The sequence below is a fragment of the Ixodes scapularis genome, unplaced genomic scaffold (genome assembly GCF_016920785.2).
Source record: "Ixodes scapularis isolate PalLabHiFi unplaced genomic scaffold, ASM1692078v2 PGA_scaffold0__279_contigs__length_252992795, whole genome shotgun sequence".
Lineage (NCBI taxonomy): Eukaryota > Metazoa > Arthropoda > Arachnida > Ixodida > Ixodidae > Ixodes > Ixodes scapularis.
Genome location: NW_024609835.1, coordinates 18,792,275 through 18,811,576, shown reverse-complemented (window position 1 = coordinate 18,811,576; position 19,302 = coordinate 18,792,275). Strand labels below are relative to the sequence as shown.

The 19,302-nt window shown below is 45.8% G+C and overlaps 1 protein-coding gene across 1 annotated transcript in view; it reads left to right on the top strand.

The window, feature by feature from the left end:
- The first annotated feature begins 2,542 nt into the window (after positions 1-2,542).
- LOC115327660 (connectin-like) overlaps positions 2,543-19,302 on the top strand; it is a 245,187-nt gene continuing 228,427 nt past the window's right edge. Inside the window, exon 1 of the mRNA XM_029988694.4 lies at positions 2,543-2,747. Within this exon, the coding sequence (XP_029844554.2) occupies positions 2,680-2,747 (68 nt within the window). The 5' untranslated portion in view covers positions 2,543-2,679. The remainder of the gene's footprint in view (positions 2,748-19,302) is intronic.

Genomic DNA, 19,302 nt, shown 5'->3' with positions numbered 1-19,302 from the left:
GTGGCGATCTGCCAGGCTTTGTCAGTATAGAGGAGGCTATGGCACTACCCACAAATCATTCGAACCACGGCTCGGCGTTCTGACGTCTCCACGCGCTCTCCTCTTTCCTTCTTCTCCGTTTCTCGGTGCATGGAACAACTACACGAGGTTGGGTCTGCGACGGGCGGGTAATTATTATTTTGAGAAATAGGAGTGCCTAAAAGAGCCTTAGCTCATACTTCAACGTCAGGAATGGTAAGCAAGCACCTTCATTTTGAAGCCGCATGCATTCGTAAGCCAAGGCGCGTGATTATCACACTCCATTGGCCATTACCCTGAAAACTTCTCGAATATAGGTACTGCAGCGCTGCCGCACTGACAACCCCGATCGCTGATATTGATCCACTCAGTCAAGTCAAATATTAGGTTGAAAGAAACTTGCAAAAGGGACAGGCGGCTTTTTGTCACTCAGACTGAGAGACCTGTGCTCGACCTTCTCACACTCTCTGGTCCCATTTATATAGACCAGCAGGCTGTTCACAAACAAGCTGGCGTTGCTATGTATGGGCACTGGACGTGCACAGAAACCAGATTCACAGGAGGGACAGCAGCGCCAAAGCAGTTGTGTTACGGCAAAGCTGCTCGTGGGCAAAGCTGCTGGCTCGAGCTCCTGACTTTACTCGGGGCATAGCCTCCGCTATACTCACAAAACCTGACAGTTGGACGACGGAGCAAGAGTGCCCGGTCGCAGAATCGGAGCGCGAGGATCTGGTAGCACAAAGTATGAACGAGCCATTCTGGAAGAACCTGGACGTTAGCGCACAGCTTTTGCAGCGGCGAGGGCACGAAACACATTTGTGAGCTCGGGAGAAAGGTGTTTAGGTGTCTCGACGCAGCGGGGCGCCAGTCACGTGGCTCTCTTTCCCCCCCCCCCCCCCCCATCCGTTGTCTACCTCTCCCACTGATCTCTATTGTAGTAGGCTGGATCGCGGCTCGCGAGCCCACCGGTGGCACCACGGCGGCCATTACGGGACACGAGGCAATACAGACAAGTCTATGGGGGAAACACACAAATGTAGGAATATTGACGCTTGTATGCTGTGCTTGAAGGCGAGTATATAACGATGTAGATGCGATCATTATATCGGGTGTTTGGAGGTCGAATCGGTATTTGTCAAGCGTTCGAATGCCAATTAAAAAATCAAACGTGCCGGAGCATTTGGAAAACTTGCTCTCGTAGTGAAGTAAACAAAGGAACTTGCGGTCAATAAGACCGTCCTCGGGGAAGCCCAGAAGTTGATGAATATCGAAAAAGTTCCATGTTGACAGCGGCTTCCCGGGGGTGAGTTAATTCCGCGTAGCAAGAGCCTCGAGCTTGTCGTCTGCTAAACCGAAGTTGTCTAAACTGCCACCGACACCGCTGTAACTCTAGGTAACTCTCGTCTAATTGAGCTGCACTACATTTTTCGCCCAGCGAAGTCACTCTCGACCACAAAACACTTATTTATAAGAACTCTGAGTGCCGTCAGTTTTAATGTTTGTAGACGTGCTATTTGACATTCTTACCAAAAAGCAGTCTAAAAGTGTCAGTGCCGACAACAGCTTAGAAACGGGGGAAACGGCACTTTTTCTCCCTTTTTTCATAGAGTCCCATGCATTGGCTGTTGTCAATCAATGACCACCGGTGGCGAAACTGGGCCCCAGCTGCGGAGGCCGCGGTCCGCGATCCAGCCTACTACAATAGAGATAAGTGTCCACTCCACCTTTTCCATTTCGGCGGCCTCTTCTCGTGGCGATCTGCCAGGCTTTGTTAAGCGAGTGTCGCTCTCGTCGCAGCGTCCAAACTCCTGGCTGCCGAAGCTTCTGTGGACTGTCAACCTGCAGCAGAACAGACGTCTGCCAGAGCCAGTACGGTTACTGCGGCTCCTCCAAGATCGCGGCCTGGCAACATCATGCCACTTTCATGACGATATTAGGCGGAAATCGAGGAACCACTTCTTTTTGAACGCGGTCAACGTAAACGCCGGCAACACGGTAAACGCGTTGCCGGCACCGTAGATTTAGTGTAATGTTGTCGTACGGAGCGGCATTGCTATCGCGAGCTCACGCTGTGAATCAGAAGCATATTGTATGAAACTGAGAAAGACTCCCCGTTTCCGCTAAAAGCACCTTCGAGATACTGGATTCGGCATACACCTTTCCAATAGAGACTATTAGTAGACTGTACACTATAGAGCTTCGTGTTGCTAGCGGGAGCTCATTCACAAACCCACGGTCCGGAGTGCGATCTTTCCGACCCAGCACACGCATGTGCGTCGCTCCGGAAAACGAGGGAGGCACGAGCGATGGGCACGAGCGTTGAAAATGACACCGGCGAAGCAAGCCTCCGAGGGTGCAGGTATATCGTGCTCGGCCTTCCGCGCGTCTGTGTTCTGCGGGGCAGAGAACGGTGCTGATCATTTCTTCTTTCTCGTAGCGAACGGTTCTGCCCGATCGTCGTCGGCGGCGTGACCCTGCGGCGCCCAGCGCTCTTGGGCGTTGTTCCCGAACCGTGCTCGTCCAACTCGTCCCGCCGGAGTCGCGGCGTGCGCTTCGCTCGCCCGCCCCGGGCGTCAGTCGGTTCCGAGTGGGCCGCCCGGGAAGGTTGCTCCGTCCGCTCCGCAGTGCGCTCACGCCCCGAAGGATACGCGCTCCCTTGGGATGATGCAGACACGCGCCTCGTGCTCCTCCGCTCGTAGGGCTCCTCTGGCCGAGAGCTTCGGATTGCGGTGAGTCCCGTGCGCTATCCCCGGGTGTGCACTGCCTGGCTATAGAAGCAGCTGCAGGTCGCTCGCCGCGGACGCAGTTTCGAATATTCTCGGCGTAATTAACGTGACTTATGATTGCCAGAATGATCAGAAAGCTATACGCGGTGTTAACTGTCGTTGTCAGCGAGACGTAATTTCCGCAGCGCTGTCGAAGATTCTTACGGGACAGGGGTGGATTATTGGGTCAGGCTTGGGATAATTGGGGGGGGGGGGGGGGGTTCTGCAGAGAGAACTGGGCGAAGCACTGCCCAGTTTTATATTGTTAAGCGAATAATTTGGATTTCACTAAAAAACTAAGCATTTTTTCCTTAATAAAACGCTGGAGTATGTATAGTTTTCTTCATAAGGTCGCCACTGGCAAGCATTAAAGGGGGGGGGGGGGGCGCAGGTCGCACCCCCCCCCCCTTTTATGTTGGCCCCTATACCGGGTGCGCACGCGAATAAAACGCAAGCGAACTGACGTGCTCCCGCAGAAATCCTAGGCTGCAGCATAGTCTTGACAAGTAGCGCAAAAGAGTTGCGGACATTTCTAGAGGAATATTTTCCTTTAGGTTTTGACGCCTCAAACTCAAATGATACACAAACGTTTTTTTTTTATTGAAAAAATACTGCGAGAGTGATTCTACAACAACTGCTCGATTGTGCCGCTACAGTGAGTTTCGTAGATCGTTCCTCAAGAAGCAGACAGCAGGCACCTGCATCTGCTTCCCAACTGGTGACCAGCGCGACCGAAAACGCCCATGTGGTCGGTCTTCCAGGATTGGTCAAATACGAAATAGGACGTTATAATAGGACAATTTTTCTTTCGTCGACGGAAATAAGTCGTCTGAATATTAGCTTTGATGGTGTTAATTTAAGAGCGAGATGACTTGCAGCTGCCACCGTCCTCTTTGTACAGCGGATCCCTCTAAAAAGTTTAGATTTTTTTTTATGATGTAAACGACGCATTGCCAAACGCTCAGCCTCTGCTCTAATGCAGCTGTCCCAACCAGATGCCGAAGTTTTAGAACTAACCGTTATATTATTAAAAAGTTATCCGTAATTTTGTAAAAATTTTATTGGCCAAATGAGACTTGTTTTTGGTATCTGGCGCTATTCAGCTTCATGTATTCATGCGCTTGGTCGGCCGCCATCTTTGTATTTAAAATCTAAAAACTAAGGTAATAATGCAAAACGTATCTTCGGGTAAGCCGCATAATGAATTGTGTGCCCATCTATTGCAACACAAGCCCTCCACTCTCAAATAACCGGGTAGTGGAGTTGCTTAAAAAAAGTCTCGCGTAGCGGGACTCCGCTACGCGGGAAGTATCTTCGCTTCAGCGACACAAATAAAAACTTAAAAAAAAAATCAAATATTAGACAGCACAAAATAACCAGCGGAACCCCACTCTTTGGCTACATGCTCTAGGTTTTTTTCAGTATACAGTTCACCACTGATAACGTAGTAGCTAAATGGTTCCTGGAACATTCCCCTGACTACTCCTCTCCAGTTTCATCTCTTCATTGCGTATGCCTTCTGATGTTGAGGTCTTACGTTCAAAGATGGTCGGCAGAGCGTCGAATGCAGACGAGCCTTTTTTTAGACCCAAACTCACACGCCTGATGCGCCGCCCGGAGCACGCTTCGAGCAAAAAACAGTATGCTTGTGGGGCCCAAACTTCTCTGTTTGTATAAAGTGGGAATCTCCCTTTTGGACATCTCGGTGTCGGCGTAGAAGGGCGGCAAGCGAAAAGAGCAACGACGCCAAACTCGGTTTGCGCAGCCGCAATTCACGTGGGAGCACGAGTCAGCCGCTTCAGTGTCACGATTCATTCCTCAACTTCACGAACAAACAAGAAAGCAATAAAGATGTCGGGCGATTGAATTGTTACTACGACTGGTCAGCGGATAAAAGCGAGTGTACGCAGCGGCAGAAGGACGACAGATCTGAACGTCAGCAACTATACAAGTGAAGCGCGGAAAGTCCCGACGGGTCCCCCAGCCGGTCCTTTCGTAGCCTTGAATGACGGGCCCCGGTTCCTCCTCGGTCGCCTTTCTTGCTATTTCGGAGGGACATGGTTTTAGCGCAACTTTGAAGGCGTTTTTGTTTGTTACCCGCTCATACAATCATCAGACGTAGTGGCTGGGGCCTATAATTACCAAGGTGCGAGTGTTTTGTTTCTCGCATTTAAAACCTCTTTTCTTTAAGGATCAGTTGATACTCGGGCTTCGCCGCGGCCTGCCTTTTGTTTAGCTGTCACTGACTCTAAGTTCCTTCGCAAGTAGTGAGCACTTAAAAAAAATTCAAGTCCAAGAAGGTAGAAGAGGTTCTCCTACCAGATTCGATCTCATTTTTGGTGTCCCAAAGAAGCGACGGCTTCCAGCCAGTGTTGTACACGTTACAATTCCTATGTATATAATTGGATTAGTCGATTACTTTAGAACAAGGTTGTGCGGTCTTTTTCTGCCGCGGGCCAAATTGTCGCAAAGCGGAAACACAGCTGGCCTGATGAAAACCCAGAGGGGCGGGGGGGGGGGGGGGGGGAGTCGATCAGCTCACGAAAATTACAGATAAAACGGAAAGGGAACTGTTATGCTCAGCTCTCTTTCTCGTGGCTATTGGAGTTGCGGGGCGTGCTTCCATCATTCTCGCAGAACCACACAGTTCCAATTCCAAAGTCCACTGACCGTGACAAACTGAAAACCATTGAGTGTTACCGTCCAATTTCTCTTTGTAATGTGGCTATAATATGTTTGCTATCTGACCATTCACTACCTCAGAACCCTCACAGCGAGCCCCCGAGTGCGACAAAAACTTGAAATTGTCAATGGTATGAACCGTGATTTCGAACGAAAAGTACAACGACCTTCATTATTGATTTCCAATGCTAAATACAATGACCTTCATTATTGATTTCAAATGCATCACTGTGGTGTAATACAATTTTCCCATTAAGAATAAACTGATCTCGTGATAGGACTCTTCAGGGCCAGTACGCACAATTACACCAGAGTTGCAACCGACAATTATTGCGGCATTAGTCATGAAATATGTGTGTGTGTGTGAGGGGGGGGGGAGGGGAGTTTGTCTAGTAGCCTGCCGGGAGCCGCATAATATTCCCTCGCGGGGAAAAGTAACTGACTGCTACTTTAAAACGTAACGATTAATTTTGAGATTATTTTAGAACTTAAAAACCGCATATCTTCCTGCCGGTTTAAAAACGAGGCTTTCGTGCGTGCTGTTGACCCGTTAGGCAAAAATTACCGGATTGTAAACTACTCACCTTTTATATCGACCAATTTTGGTAGATCGTCTCCCTGTCAAAGACCTTGTTCAATAATTCCTTGGTAGGAAGGTTGTGGAAAGAAAAGGCGCCATTAGGGAAAGGTGGAAAGGTATTAAGGGATGCACATAATTTTGTTGCTTTGAAAAGCAGTCAAATTACTCTCGTGATTACTACCTAATAAAGGGAATTAAATTATTACAAAATTACACCAAAAAGTAATCAAATACAAGTAATGATTACTTGTCATGCATAGTTTGCTTTCAGCGAAGGGTTGACTGATCGAGTTTAATGGGAAGGTCCGCTCAAGTTCTTCTTTCTGCTTACTTCGTGTTTTACTTTGCCGGACTAGGTCTTTCATTATCGGATGATTCCTTGGTCATTGATGCATATTTTGACGCGCAATACACCATTCAAGTCTACGCAGTTTAGTTCCTTCTACATGAGCCAGGACAATCAGCAATAATGTACCTTCGTACAAAGGCACGTCAAAAGGTTCATGTGCTCGAAATTTGCTATGCCCGGCTCGCAAATGGACATGTCCTCGTCCTAGATAGTCTGGCTATATGTCACTCCTACCATTTTTTTAAACAAAAACAATATTAAACACGAGAAAAAAAAGCGTTCACGTTCCGATGAAGGGAGCTACTAATACTTGTATGTCACGTTCCTTTACTGCTGAAAGCGTTTATTATTCTTGTTATTTGTGCCCAGACGGTAGAATATGAAGCCGTGACACGCTGTGTATACGTGATCGCGGCCCGGAGGGGCCCTGTAGGAGCTGGCTTCAGTCTGGGGGACTGCGTCAGTTACTATGTACGGTCACACGTGACTCGACTATGCCACCGAACACCGAGTTAGTCTGGGTCACTTGATCAATATATGGGCATAGATTTAGACGTCTTTTGATTTGATGCCTTGGTTTTGGGGGACAGTATGCTTTATTGGAAATGATACGCCACGTCACGCTCACCTCATGAGAAAAAGCAATTATTCAGCATAGTTCATGCTTCGAACGAAGTGTCTGAGATTTGGTTGTCAGAAAACAAAGATCTCTTTTTCGGTTAAAATGTGTTCGTTACAACTGATCTTAAATGCACCACTTATAAGAAGAAAAACAAAAGAACTAGTAACCTTCCGCGATGAGCCCAACTTTTTATACTTCTGTCGTCGAAGACCAGACATTTTTGTTCATAAAGCTTATGAAAAAGTAAGTTAATAGGACAACGGTTCTAGGTTTTTATTCTTTTCTGGACAGCAAATACAGCACAAGTCATGAATTTTGTATGCCATGCCAGTGTCATAAGTGAATACCTTTGTTTTCCGTTTCTCCTATCAGATGGCGCCACTGACGACAACTTGCCGTAGAGAGCCCATGTTTAAGAGAGACAGCAACCCGAACCGTGGAGAGCTTTGGCCATTTAATGGCGGAGGCCTCTTGCGCAGATTAGTTGCAAGTGGGCGTGTGTTAAGTCGTCGTGTGGCGAGGAGGAAACTGGGCAGAGGAGCGGAGAGACGCTTGCAGATGGTCGCCTCGTTTGCAACCTCCTCGCATATTGTATTCTAAACGGAACCCATAAACCAGATGACCCCGATCGAGCAGTTTTAAACACTGCATTATAAGCGCAGCACCAAGAAGTAATTATGGGCAGTTGAGTAGAAGCAGACGTAAGCACAGAAGCAGACGACGCTTTCTTCTGCTATCCGACGAGGTCTTCTCATACGGAGAAGTAATTTTTGCTTTTCACTTTTCACCGCTCGAACCGTAAACTGTGAAACCTTGACGACTTCATGCAAGCACTAGCGCTACATCGTGGCAGCATCTAAGCTTTGGTCCATGCGTAGATTTATTTTTCTTTCTTTATTTATTTTTTTTTTAAATTGAAGTTCTTAAAAAAACGCCAGGTCCTTTGCTGTCACCAAATGCTTCTCCAGTTTTGTTCAACTATCGTAAATAAAACAAAGAGAACTTGGAGGCTACTTAAAGGGATACTGATAGGGTATTTATGCGCCTAGGTATTTATTTGTACATGACATATGAGAGCCCAGCTATCCAGAATACAATTCGCGGCTCGAAATTTGTGTTCTTTCCACCCGAAAACCGTCGATCGAGAACTGGCCGGTTTGAGTCGCGCTCACTCTCTTCTCCGTGGTCACGTGCTGTTTTCCATGGATTAGGTAATCAAAGTCGTTGGTCATCGAAAACACGCACTCAATATTAAACTTAAAAGTAAAATATGATACTCATTTTTTTGTGGCTTCTAAAGAGCTGCAAATACGTTGATTGAAAACAAAAACGTTTCATAGCCACATGACTTCCGGCAACACTCTCCTCCTGTATATCTCTGCTTCATCCCCAGTCCAGTTTCGGTTTCATTTTCGACCAGTTGCGTTTTTTTATTACTTTCTTAAAAAAAATATATGTGACGTTGTAGCACAATATTAGTTGAGTAGTCTTCTTACACCATAATAAATCGCCTAACAGAAAAAAAGTTGTAGGTGGTGTCAGTGTCCATAGTAGCAGGTAGCGTAAAAAAGAAACAATTTACTTAAGCCAATCGTTCAACACTTGCCCCAAGGAGAAAATCCTACGCGAGCAGGGGCGTAAGACTCTTTCAGGATATCATATTTGAGCTCATACTTACCCCCTGTTAGAATCTCGCTTTCGCGTCCGCCAAAGGTCCATTCTTTTCATCAATAAGACGAAATGTGATCTCCATCTCTGCCTTACTGTTAAACGTGGCAGACATTTGACCAAGAGCTCCGAGAAATGGCACCGCGAGTGTCGTCTGCTCTCTCCTTCTGCTCTCGTCGTCTGCCTCTGCACGGACACTGAGTTGACTTCGGAGACGGTGAATCGAACGCGCCAGTGTAGCGGCCGTGCAACTTCCAGTTGACTCAAAGGCAGCGGTTCCTACACTGTTGAACTAGTTCAACCAGTTCAGGCGAATTGAACAGACATATAGGCGTGGCACTGAGTTGGTTGAACGACGTTTTAGCGAACGAAGTCCCGCCCCCGACTTTTCATCGAAAGACACTTTAGCGAAGGGCCGCAGCGAAGCGGCGTGCACGGGTGGGCCAGGTGCGTGTATTATTTTTGTAATGAGCCGCCTCAGACTGTCGCCGCAAATAGGGGGTGGGGTTTACACGCGCCCCAGGGATACACGTCATTCGCTAAAACTACTGCTGTTCGCTAAAACGTCATTCGCTCATGTGAAATAGATCCGACCTATAGTTGCACAAATATGAAGCCGGGGCCGCTTCATTTCTGTGTAGTACCAGGACGTGTCCATCGCCGATGCCTTGCCGTTCACGAAGTAGTTGGACGCGTTTAGGGATTTGCAGGTTTTAAGCCGTTCTCAGGTATACACCAACTCATGTTTACAAACAAACCGGAGCGCCCCTAGCGGACGCCACCGGCGCCGCGCATGCGCGGTAGATGGTGGGCAAGAAGCCCGCCGTCGCCCATAAACAAACCATTGAATTGCGTTGTTGTCGGCGTCGGTGGGAGTCCCCGTGCTCTTTTTCGCGTTGGAATTGTTGATTCTACGTCCTCCTAACAATGTCTGACTACTTGAGCGGCTTCAGCAAAACTATAGAAGCAAAACTTTGCGTGAATAATGTGACGTGCGGCGATTCATTTCACGTGGACGCGGCAGAATGGGCGCTAAACCCTGACTCCCACGATGAGATTTTGCTCGCTATTTTCAGTCGCGACGTCGCTGGGACTGCAAAAGCGTGGACCGTAGCTGAGATGGTGGACATCGGTACTGAAAACCGCTAGTAGAATCGGGCATTACAAGTCGGTGATGGCCACTGGTAGCAATGATCAACAACTTGTATCTGTTTACACTTAGCCGACTTACCCCAACCAACCTTGAAAAGTGTTTTGAGGCCCGCACTTAGTTCTTATCGCAATTACCGGGTCAACGTTTGGTTTACGGGCCGCTGTCGTTTGAACGAGCTGACGACAAAAAGCAGTCAAGTTTGAAAGAGCAGACGACAGTTCGAAAGCACGCGCAATGGAGTACGGGCAAGAAGCACTGCGTCCCGCGTCAACAAACCATTCGAATGTCACATTGTCGGCGTCTGTGTGAGTCTGCATACTCTTTTTCGCGTAGGAGTTGTCGATTCTACGTCCCCATCGCAATGTCTTACCGCTTGAATCGCCTGAGCGAAATTATCAAGGCTCGTTACGCCGCTAAACTTTCCGTAAATAATTTGACGTGCGGCGATTCATTCGCATGAACGCTGCAGATTGGACGCCAAAACCATGATGAGATTCTTGTAGCTATTTTCGGTCGCGACGTCGCTCGTGCTACAAAAGTGTAAAAGGTAGCGGCGATGATCGACGTCGATACTGAAAATCGGAAGCGGGAACAGACCAAGCGTAACAAGTAGGTGATGGCCACCGGTACCAATTATTAACATATTGTATCTACTGTTTACACCGAGCCTACTTAAGCCTTTTGAGGCCTGCAATTACTTCTTATTGCAATCACCGGGTCAAAGTTTGGTCTACGGGCCGCTTTTGTTTGAACGAGCAGACGACAAAAAGCAGACAACTTTGAAAGAGAAGACGAAAGTTCGAACGATCAGGCGGCCGTGTAAATTTGAAGACGCACTGAACCCGTGGGTGGTCCAGACAACTTGAGGGTTTTCTCTCGTTCATGTTGGAACAAAACAAATATATCTGGCGACCACAAATTGTGGCCCGCACACGCAATCGTAGTTGAACAGCGTCTGGTTTGCCCTTTTCACGGCTACTATCCACGTTCTCGGACGAACGGAGGGGGCAAAAACACATGAAAACTGATCTTCAAACCTTTCCAGACTCTCTTGGTACAACCCCCGTCGCAGCATTTTGACGAGAAGGCAGGTTTTTTGTCTCGTTTCTTCCAAAGGAACACGGGAATGCATGTCTGGCACGGCGACTTCTGCCCACCGCCCCAGACCGGAAGTGCGTCCGGCGCGCCACCACCGCGGCGTGACGTAGGAGAGTTGAGTTGGTGTATACTAACCAGACGAGTCGAAAGATGGTCCTAACGATGCGCCCAGGATACCTTCGAAGATTTGTAATTTCTTTGAGGAACAAATGCTCTTTCTTTTTACCCAAAGGATCCGGAAGGTATGTCGATCCCGTAAATCAAAATCTCAGGAGGTACCGGAGTTAATTCTCGGCGGTGAGACGGTGAAAGTATGCTCCCCTCACTGAAGGTCCTCAAAAGCAAGCAAAATCAATAGCCAACAGGAAGTAACATACTCCCCCCGGAAGTTCGGCCATTATTTGTTTTTGTTTACCTCCGCACACCCTGCATAGAAACCAAAATTTAAAACAATATTGTTTGATTTATTTTATTTTCCAAACTTTCTACCGCAGCTGTTGAGTTGAGAAGTGCTTGACACGTTGTTCTTGTCATAGCATACATATATAAAAGACGTCTTGACCTTTGAGTCTCCGTGGCGATCGAACAATACGCCCGGCTCCTCGAACAGCCGCTAAAGTCCGTAAACACTTCCTGCGAGCCATCGCTCAGCATGAGACACATGTTTTGTCTTCGTATCAAAAAGTATATCCACAAGAAAAAAATCAAACAAAAGCGTCATTCATTTTACCGTCGAGCGACTCGCTTGCTTCCCTGTATGGTTTTCTCGTGGGACCATATTCGGCGCACCTGCGGCGCCATCTGCGTCGTTCCCGTTGTGATCGCTCGCAGACGCGGCCCGGTCGTCGACCGAAGCCCCTCCAACTGGCTTCCTGCCCAATCCGTCGTTTTCGGGCATGGATTAGGGCTGTTATTCCCTTCTCGCAACGGTTGATCGGAATGGTGCTTTCGATTACACTCCGATTAAGAACGCATCTCTCCTTGTGACTACTTGCCTGAACTACTTCGCAAACGGTTCCTACTCGCGCTTTCAATCCTGAGCAAATCATCAAGAGAGTTCGACCAAAGGGAGTGGTCAGATTAGCAAAAACCTGCAGTGCTTAAATAGGAATTACATGCACGCTTGCGTATGTTGAAGTCATCTCTGCTATTTGGCCGCTTAATAGTTTCTTATGTTTTTGCAAAGTGCCCGCGCTCTGGCCTTTTATGGCGCGAGCGCGTAGCACTGACTGGTGCTTCTATGCTATTTTACGACCTAGAATGTATTCTTCGAATTTTCCTCAGCAACTGAAGTAAACCCGATGAATAAGAGAACACAAAATATGCACATGAGAAAAAAAAAAAAAAACTGTATAAAACGACGAAGCCAAGAAAATAAAAACAAGGCAGTCACGAATGAAGTGACAAAGCAACGCCCATCGATCTTTTTTAAGTTTGTGCAAACACTGCACGTAGAGTAGCACCACGCAACAAAACTGCAAAAAAAAAAAAAAAAATTACACCAGCACATTACAACTGAACTAAATAGCCATCCATCGAAGAAAAGGATTTTATTGGCCCCATAGCATGCAAAAGGAGTGGTGCGGAATAGAAACGCCACCAGCGCACAAAAAATGTAGCCCGTCATTCTTAAAGCCGACAAAAGATACATATCCACGTTCTTCTGTAAGGCTTGCACAGACGTACTTCCTTCAATTATTGTCATGAGAACAGGATGCTCATTTAGAAGGCCGGCTATTTGATAATCTCATTTATGTCTGTCATAGGCTAGTGTTTTTTCTTTTTCTTCTTTTCTGTAGCCCACCTGCCGAAAATTGTATGCACGATCGCTCCAAAGATACTTCTTGAGAAAGGCAGTTGGTTCGAAGTTGATTTGATTATAATAGACAAATATCTAATATTTTTTACATTTTTTTAATAATATTTGGAGTTGTGAGAACCCCTACTTTCTAAGGAGCGGAGCAGAGCGACTTTGGTACGGTTAATTTCCAACAAAAAAGCAAGCTTTTTGTTTCTTTGTTGTGTTTTAGTACGCGCAGGATGTTTATATTTGTTTGTGTAGCGGTCTCCACAAAGAAGACAAAGAAGAGAGTAAAGAGCGTAGTGAAAACGGGAATGCGACGGAAATGTCGCCTCCACCATATTAGTGACTAGTTTTCACTTGTGTGCATGCGTACTTGATTCACTTCACCTCGTTTCTCTGGCTGAAAAAAGGGCGAGCGCGCAGGCAGTGTGCTAAATAGCTGACATAAACTAACATGAGACAGGTAAGAACATTACAGATACGCAAGAAAAAGCACGACACATAGCGATTGCGTGTTAGACAAAATAAAGGGCGGCCCAAGTCATCAGGCTCGATCTAAAATGGACCGTAAAAATGGACGCCTGCACGTTGCAACCTAAATATTTCGTCAAAGGTGTATTTCACAGGCCGGTTTTTTCTTGTAAAATTACAAAGCGTAGCTCTCTGGCTGTAAAAAAATGGGGCCAACAAACTTGCCAGGGTCTACGGCGGGCGGAGAGGCAGATGACCAAGTCGATTAGCGGCGTATGTTTGGCGGTCTTGTTGATAAATGGCGTTGGGAGCAGACGACACGCAGACGAAATACGTTGGGAGCAAAAGCGCCGTAGTTATGCAGACATGTTTTTTTTTTTACCTTACGTATTGCTTTTATTATTCGAATTTAATTTTTAACCAAAGGTAAATTAAGAAAAAAAATATTAGGTTCATTTTAATAAACCACGGTGGTCGCGAGCCGTTGCGGTAAGGAGGGACTGACATCTATCAACAGTACGCCAAGCAGACCCCACTACTCGAATTAGACATCTGCGTCGCCGCCCGCCGTAAACCCTGGCAAGTTTCTTGGCCTTATTTTTTAGAGACGGAAAGCTACGCTTTGTAATTTTACTAGAAAAAAAAAATCGACCTGTGAAATATACCTTTGACAAAAAAATTGGATTGCTACGTGCAGGCGTCGACTTTTACGGTCCATTTTAGATCGAGCCTGGTGACTCGGGTCACCCTATATATATATATATATATATATATATATATATATATATATATATATATATATATATATATATATATATATATATATATATATATATATATACAACCTCGAGACTGCAGGTAAATAGCGGACTATTCATACACACGAAGAGTAACACAGGTGCAATTCCCGCTGTGTTGAGACTTTTCGGCGTGTGTGTCATCCTTTGCTTATACCTGCAATCTCGGGGTTGTTTTTTGCCTAATCTTCACCAGTTCGTTGGCGCCCTGACAATTTGTCTGTGTGGTTCCCTTCTTTCAACGTGTCTTCGCGTTTCATCCCTTTCTCAGATTAAGTTTTCTTTAAACCCCTCTTTCACTTCCGAGGATCCTGTAAGATCACGGATACGCCCCATTCATGGCAGCCCAACTGTGCTCCTTGCACCTCTTTTACGTTGTATAGTTTATTTTATAATTACGACAACACAAACACACGCGCACACTGATGAATAACTGTGCGCCCTGAAACTCAGGTAGAGGAGGAGACTAAAGCGCGCGGCGTCGTCAGAACGCCGAACTCTGGTTGGAATGATGAGCGAGTGAACTTCAAGCTATGCCGACAGCAAATTGGTCTGCTTCTTTTTCAGGAGTTCTGATGACGTGAGAACGCCGAGCTCTGATTGCCTCTGATTGAAGGGTATAGTGAATAGGCCTTAAAGAAAGCTGCCTTGAGGTCGACTCATTATCCTTCAATCAGAGACAATCAGAGCTCTGGATTCTGACGTCGTCACAACCCCTGCAAAAGAAGCAGGGAAACTTGCTCTCGGCAAAGCTGCCTTTGTACCTGCTGCACTCGTCGAACGCGGAATGCCGGCATCGGGGGTTTGGCTCTCGTGTTCGAATGCGTTCGACTAGGGAGCCTTCATGTGCGCTCCTACGTTCGACGAGTGCAGAGGAGACAAAGGTACCTAGCTTTATGACCACCAACTAATTCCTCCAACCAAAGCTCGGCGTTCTAATCTCCCCGCACGCTTTCGCCTAATCACCTCTCTCTGTTTTTCGGCGCCTTGGCGACAAACGCGACCAAAAAAAAAAAAAAACAAAAAAAAAAACGTTATTGCGGCAGAATTTCCGCCAATGACAGAATGCTCACTACGACATCTTTCTTAGGTTTGCTGCAACTTTTATCGAAAAAAATATGAGTGCAGTAAACTACAGAACATAGGCTCATCTCAGAATAATTTTCCGCCCGCTACTTTTGAAACCTTCGAGAAATTAACCAGATGGCACGTCAAGCGGCCAGCCCAGAATTTTGAGCGCACGCCATCTACCTTTTATTTATTTATTTATTTATTCAGTTACCCTAAGTTCCTTTCGAGCATTACATAAGGGAAAATCCGTACAAAGAAAGAAGGTTAACAGAAGTGATAGGCACGTTAAAAAAAAGAAGCCGCGACGAACAGAAATGTAGTAAATATAATCACATAATTGAATTGCTGAACTGCAATAATTGTATTATACGGACCCAATGAAAAAAAAGAAGAAAAGTCTAACGACATACTGCATGACTATGTCTTATCTAATACGAGGAAAAAAGGTTAATATGCTTCATGGGAGACACAGGAAATCACGAGATTAAAAAAAGAAAAAGACTATAATCCTGTGTCACTGCGATAATACACGGTAAGACTTTCCATTCAGAAAAAGCAAGGTTATATGAGGTAAGTATTTGTGTAGGCTCGTGCGTGCAAATATCGGGGTTACTTTGTGACGGTGGACTAGGCGCGAGAAGGTGCTGTTGGCTGGTGCAACCTGCGTTTGTCGGAAGGGCGTAAAAGAGCAATATATATCATGAAATAAAAACAAGAAAAAAAAAGAATGATACGACTTCTACTTTCGAGCGATTCTAAATTTAAGGACTCATCGTACTTGCTATACTGCATGTGGTCGAATATTTGCGTGTTATAAACTGGTCTGCTTTATTTTGAAGATAATTCATTTATTAGATAGGCTTGGTGAGGATTCCAAATACCTGACGCATATTCTCGTTTGCTTCAAACAAGGGTTTTATATGCGATTCGTTTTGTATTGGTGTCAGACAAAAAAAAAAAAAAAAAAACTTTCCAGGAAACTAGAGATTTCATTAGCGTTTCGTAGATTTATTTCAAGATGTTATTTGCACGGTAAATTTGCTGTAAGGTGAACACCACGGTACTTATTAAACGATTGCACCTTTTTTATGTTTACACGTTTAGTTTCGTAAGTATGCTGGGGATGTTGATTTTGGTAGTGAAGGTGATGTGTTTAGTTTTAAGTGAATTTATCTGTAACCTATCAGCGCCCCACAGTGAAATTGTTTCTAGATCTGCCTCTAGTATTGTGCTATTAGAAGAACAGGTAATGATCCGGTAGATGAAGCAGTCGTCTTCAAAAGTCGCATTGTTGACTTCTTGTTTAGGTGAATATTATTAGTCGATAGTAGGAAAAGGAGTGGTCGAAGTACTGATCCTTGCAGTACACTAGGTTTAGGCGTATTGGGGGAAATTTTGTTATCAATGACGACTTATTGAAATATATTTTTTTTAAAAATGTTACAGATTCATTTAAGAACACCCATTTCTATATTAGCCTCTGTAAGTTATTTTTTTTTTATTATTATCAACCTATTACGCCTATCAAAGGCTTTAGAAAGGTCGATACAAATTGCGTCAGTTCCGAGGGACGAGTGAATACTTTATAAAGATCAGTGATTAGCTGGCAAAGTTGAAATTCACAGGAACGTCCCTGTTAAAAACCTTGGTGGTTTGGAAAAAGAAGATTGTTACTCACGAGATATTTCATAGTTTGAGAACAAAATATGTGTTCGAGTAATTTAAATGATACGGAAGTAAGAGATGTGGGTCTGTAATTTGTGAGGGAGTTGCAATTGCCGGTATTTGTAGATATTGAGGAGTTTCAGCGACGGTGTCACCGCCCTTGCGGCCGGTCGCCGAAAGAGAAAGAGGGGGATAGGTTCGCTGGGCGTTGGCTTTGTGCAAATGCGTTGGCCGCGAACGTAGACAACCTTCGGCAGCAATAATATTACGTGGCTCTAGTGTTCCGGTACGAGCAAGAGAGGTGACACGATCTGCTACGACTAGCTACGACCACCCGCCGCAGCGATGCAGGCGTCGAAGAAGTGCAACCTGTGTACTACGCAGTCAGTCGCCGTCGCCCAACGCAGATCGGCATTCAGGATTTTCCGCCCCGGGTTCTTCGTTTGTACTTGGAACCGCGTATTATTTCCTGTGCTTGTGTATATGCTCAGTGGCGGGATATGGACCTTATAGAGCAGTTCTTCAGACTCAACAGCGACTCAAAGTTGACGGCGGAGGGGCTTGCAGCAACGCTTTTGGGTGGTGCACGAGTGTGACGACTACACGGATAAATTTTAAGATTGCTGCTGGCAACGTGGGCCATAGTCGCTTTATGTTGACACGATTTTAAGTGTAAGGACTCCGTGCAAAGGCGAATCTATCACGTTTCTAATTCACCTTTGTTTTTGTTGTTTTTATAGCGCACGACCGACTACTAAGCAAATGCTAGTGTACCGATCACGGAGTGAATGTCTTCGGCCTTACATTGCGAAACGCCCAATAAAAAATCATATTCGTTCAGAGGGAAAACTTCCCTTTCGAGTGGCTTTCTTTGATTGATAATTTCTCCCGTATCTAGGTGCTTTAATCAACACGATCGATTAGGTTTGCTTCCCTAGTTAAAACATTTTGCTGCCACATGCGGCACTAATGCTTAGCACGATGTATGCCACTGGTGGTATTGTGAATTGGTTTACTTCCAAAGCTAAAAGTGTAACATTCAGTTTGCTAAAAATGTGATATGGGAATTTCGTTGCATAACTAGCGTTTTACGTTTAAGATTGATAAGAAACATGCTCATGTGATGATGCATGTCTACAGCATAAGCTTTGCACATCCATAATGTGTGTACTATGGGCTACAGCCACAAGCTTTTCATTAGACCAAATTGGTGATTACACACGGCAATAAATATTGTGGTAGAAAACTGACCATTGACTCGGTGAGTTTTGATCGTGACCATTGGTGTGCTGTTGGCAAATTAGGTAATGGCACACCTTTTCCCTGACCATCTGGCTTCAAGGCAGATCGCATCTGGATATGCTTAGATATGTTTATTTCAAGGTTCATTTGACCCCTCTGCATCATTACAGGAAGGCAGCCGCAAGACACAACGAACAGCAGTGAATATTGCCGCGAGCAAGGCTGAGAAAGCAACGCTCGGTCACGGTCCTCCAGAAAGTTCCCGTTTATTCATGTGCCACACGTAACTTCTATCATTTATCCCTGCTTTTGTTTTCTAGAAAGTGCGTGTTCATTCTCGCCCCGATCACGCGACGCTCGAACCGCTTTCGCCGAATCTTCGAGATAGCGACGCACTCTAGATAAGAGGCCGCCCGCGACCTTGTCGAGTCAGTCTCGCCCCAGCGCTCGATCCTGCGGTTTCGCCGATTTCGACGCCCGCGACGCTTTGTTATTATCTTTTGTACTCTTTTATTTTTGGCACAAGTTCGCCACATTAAACGTTTATTTCTTCCTGTTCATCTATTGTTTTTTGGTCACCACCCGTGACAATATACAATGCTCAATAACAGGCACCAGTGTCCAGGCGTATAGTCAGCAGAAGCCAATTTGAGCTTAAAAAAGTTTTTGTTTTGTTTAGATAGTTTGCATTTGGTGTATAATCCGCAGGGCCTGATTTCCGCGCCCAGTGTATAGTCCGCCAAGCTGGTGCGTTGTGTCTTCGTGCTTTTTTTCCTGGGTGGCATTTTCTTCACAAGTTCTTCAGCGAACGCTGTTGAGCCCAAAGAACTGCTCTTGAGGCCCATATCCAGCCACTGAGCACACACACAAGCACAAAAAATAACACTCGGTGCCAAGTACAAACGAAGCACCTGGGTGGAAAGCCGTGAATGCCAAACGAGCAGCGTCGGGTGACGGCGACTGACTGCGTTGCGCCCTTCGACGCCTGCATCGCTGCGGTGGGTGGTCGTAGCTAGTCGTAGCGAGATGATCTTCACTTCAAGCAAGAAATCTTGCCATACCATAATCAAGATATGTGTGCAAGTGTTCGACGACGTGGGCTATCTCACGTGGGTGCAGTTGTCATCAAGAAAGGTACATATCAACAATGTTTGCACGTTTGAGGCTGAAACTATGACGCATACTTTATCTAAACCTAAATTTATCGGTCTGCGGCTACAAACATTTTCGTTGACGTTGCTTAGATGATGTAACCATTCAGGCCTCACTTTAAATGGTGTTGCGAACTCTTTGGGTGTGTATGAAAACTAATTTTTG